The sequence below is a fragment of the Exserohilum turcica genome (assembly GCF_000359705.1).
Source record: "Exserohilum turcica Et28A unplaced genomic scaffold SETTUscaffold_157, whole genome shotgun sequence".
Taxonomy (NCBI): Eukaryota; Fungi; Ascomycota; class Dothideomycetes; order Pleosporales; family Pleosporaceae; genus Exserohilum; species Exserohilum turcicum.
In genome coordinates, this window is record NW_007359978.1 from 1 (window position 1) to 2,835 (window position 2,835).

The 2,835-nt window shown below is 49.5% G+C and overlaps 1 protein-coding gene across 1 annotated transcript; it reads right to left on the minus strand.

The window, feature by feature from the left end:
• Positions 1-764: 764 nt before the first annotated feature.
• On the minus strand, positions 765-1,313 carry SETTUDRAFT_112295 (uncharacterized protein; the record flags this gene model as incomplete). Its single annotated transcript, XM_008025846.1, has 1 exon — positions 765-1,313. A coding segment is annotated over one exon (549 nt), but the record flags the coding sequence as incomplete, so codon positions are not given.
• Between the last annotated feature and the right edge of the window lie 1,522 nt (positions 1,314-2,835).

Genomic DNA, 2,835 nt, shown 5'->3' on the forward strand with positions numbered 1-2,835 from the left:
GGTCTCGTAGCCTGATCATGCCGTTCCGTATGCCATGGGATTATCGTCGGCTAATACCACTCGCATCGGCACCTTCTTGGCCTGATGGGGTATGTCGTATTTCTCCACCACTCGGGGTGAGATCATTGTTCGTGCAGCACCACTATCTATGGTCGCTGTCATCCTATGTCCGTTTACTAAGACATTTGTTCGAAGTCTAAGGTCCTGCGTGCCTACGCTCTTGACTTCCTTGAGGGTCGTTTTAGGACTGCCTTCACCAGCGTGACCCTGTCCCTGGCGGCATCCTAGTTTTTTGTCGGCCTACTCTTCCTCTGTCTAGGAAAGTAGCCTGCGCCGTACTTGGCGTCTTGGTGTATTGTGCAATAGTCGTTGTAGCAGAAGGACCAGTGCAAGAGTTCATGACGCTCTTCACTATCCTTGACTTGTTGCTTCGGCATCCGAGATGTCGTGACTTCCGACTGCCGGTCTCGATGCATACGACATTCCGTTGCGTTACATTCCTCAGCGTTTACCGTCCCGTGGTAATAGCTGGTCGGGTTCAAGGCTTCCTTATACTGCGTCCTGTGATACTGACACATGCTTTCGCAGTTCACCCAACACAGCCGTTGGTGAGCTCGATCTTGCTTCTCGGGTCCATGGATATGACATTGCTCCACTAGACACTCATATGTCTCTAGATGTGTGTGGCAACAGTCATTGTCGTTTTTTCTTGATTTCTGCTTTTCCTGGTAATGCTTCTTGCATTTCTTCTAGCTGCAGTTAACCTAGTGCAAATCTTTGTGTTGCGTCATGCGTGCCTTAAACAAGTAAGGGTTTCGTTCCTCAATTTGAGCTTTGGGGCTCTCGAAGCGTGGTTGTTCGTGAATCGCTTGATACCCGATCTCTTCAGCGTTAGGGCCCGTAATCGCGATACGTCCCCGCTGATGGCAATCGTCTGCCTGGTGTGCGGCGTCTCCGCAGACCCAGCATTGGTGATTCCTTAGGCGGCTCTGAATCTCAGCCCCGTCAATCTTCCAATCTGTTTCTTGTGGTATGTCCCATTGGACATTCTTGGCTCCTAAAGCTTCTTGTACCATCTCGAAGGCCTCGTCGCTCTCTTGGCGCGCCTCCTCGTACAAGTCCAAGTCACTAAGGCTGTCGTCGGGTTCCGTGACTGGTGGGTAAGGCGTCCCACTCCTGATCATCCCGATCTTGATTTGACCTTGCCTGACTTCGTTTTTTGGGCAATCTCTGCGGAAGTGTCCTACTTCACTGCATTGGAGGCATGCCTTCTTTTCGTAACGCTTCTGGCGTTCTTCCTTAGAAAGGCCATCCTAGCCCCTTCCTCGGGTGTTCTGGTTCTTGTTTTCTTGCACCTTGCCAGTCATGATGGTGTCCCCATCCCTGTCTTTGTGGTTGCGTTGCTTCTTCATATTGGCCGTCGTGGGCTGGAACGTCTTTTTCTGTTCATATCGTTCCCACAGCCTGTGGTCGATTCGCGTGGCTAGCTCTATCAGAGCGTGAAGCGTTGTTGGCTTTTCATGGTGTACAAGACCGTCTTTTATATTTTCCTTCAGTCCTGCCTCGAATACAGTTCGTAGCGCAGCATCATCCCAATCGATTCTTGCCTGTAGCTGTTTAAATTCTGCCGTATACGTCGAGACTGACTTGGTCTGCTTCAGGCGAGTTATCGCTTTCTCTGCCTGGTTCTTGGCGTCTACTTCCCCAAAGATGCGTCCCATCTCTTCCTTGAAGTGTTTCTAACTAGCGAATAGGGACTGTGTCTCAGCCCTAGTACCTTGGTCTGCGCTGTTCGATACGTAATCTTCTACGTATGGTTGAATCCAGTTCGCTGCCCTTCCTTTCATATAGGTACTGGCCATGAGGATCTTTCCTTGGTCGGTCGGAACTTCGTTGAATTCGCAATATAGGTCCATGTTGGTGAGGAATGGTCGTAGCTCATATCTTCCTCCTTCGTACTTCTCGGGTGGCGCCATCTTGGGTTTCTTTAACACCTTTTTTTCATTCGAGGTGGCCGTCAGCTGGCTTGAAAGCTGATTGATCATATCTTGCATGCTAGCCATCTGCTGCTGCGTGATCGTGGCCTGTCGCCTAAGATTCCGCAACTCTCGTAAGTTTCGTGCGTCTTCGTCGTCTTCTTCGTCGTCACTCGGGGTCAGCATTTCGTCGTCGATTGCTGGTCGTGGTGCTAGTGCAGGTTCCTGTACTGGTCCACCATTGCTTGCCTGGGATTGAGAGTGATTGTGAGACATCTTGAATCTTAATCGGGCGACCTGTTGGTTAATCCTTCCACAAAGACTTGGTGGTGGTCAAAGTGTTACACGGGGTTCGGCTATACTTCTCTGGTCTTGGTCCGGGTTAGGGCGAGTAGACTAAAGCGGTAGTCCGTGAGATTGTTTGCGAAGTGCTATGTGGAAAAGAGTTATAGGATTTAACCAAAGAGCAAACAATCAATTCTACTAAGGTAGAATAACTAGTATCAATCTGGGTAAGAGATGAACTATTGAGAGAATTGACCACAACGAGTGTAATAATGAAATCCAACACATTCTTATACCCATTGTTCTCGGTCCTGACATCTGTGGCATCTCTAGAAAGGCCTGGCATCTACAGATGTCCAAGATGTCCTGGCATCTTGCGATGTCGTGGCATCTGCCCTCTTGGCGAGATGTCTTGTCTTGGCGGGATGCCGATCACGTGATCTTCGCCCCGCGTTGATCATTACCTTCTGACGTGGACATCCATAGGTCCTCTGCCACTCGTCCCGCGTCAAGGAATCCTTCTTGTTACTTGTAACACTTTGCAATTACTAGGAATTTCTTACCTATATATAGA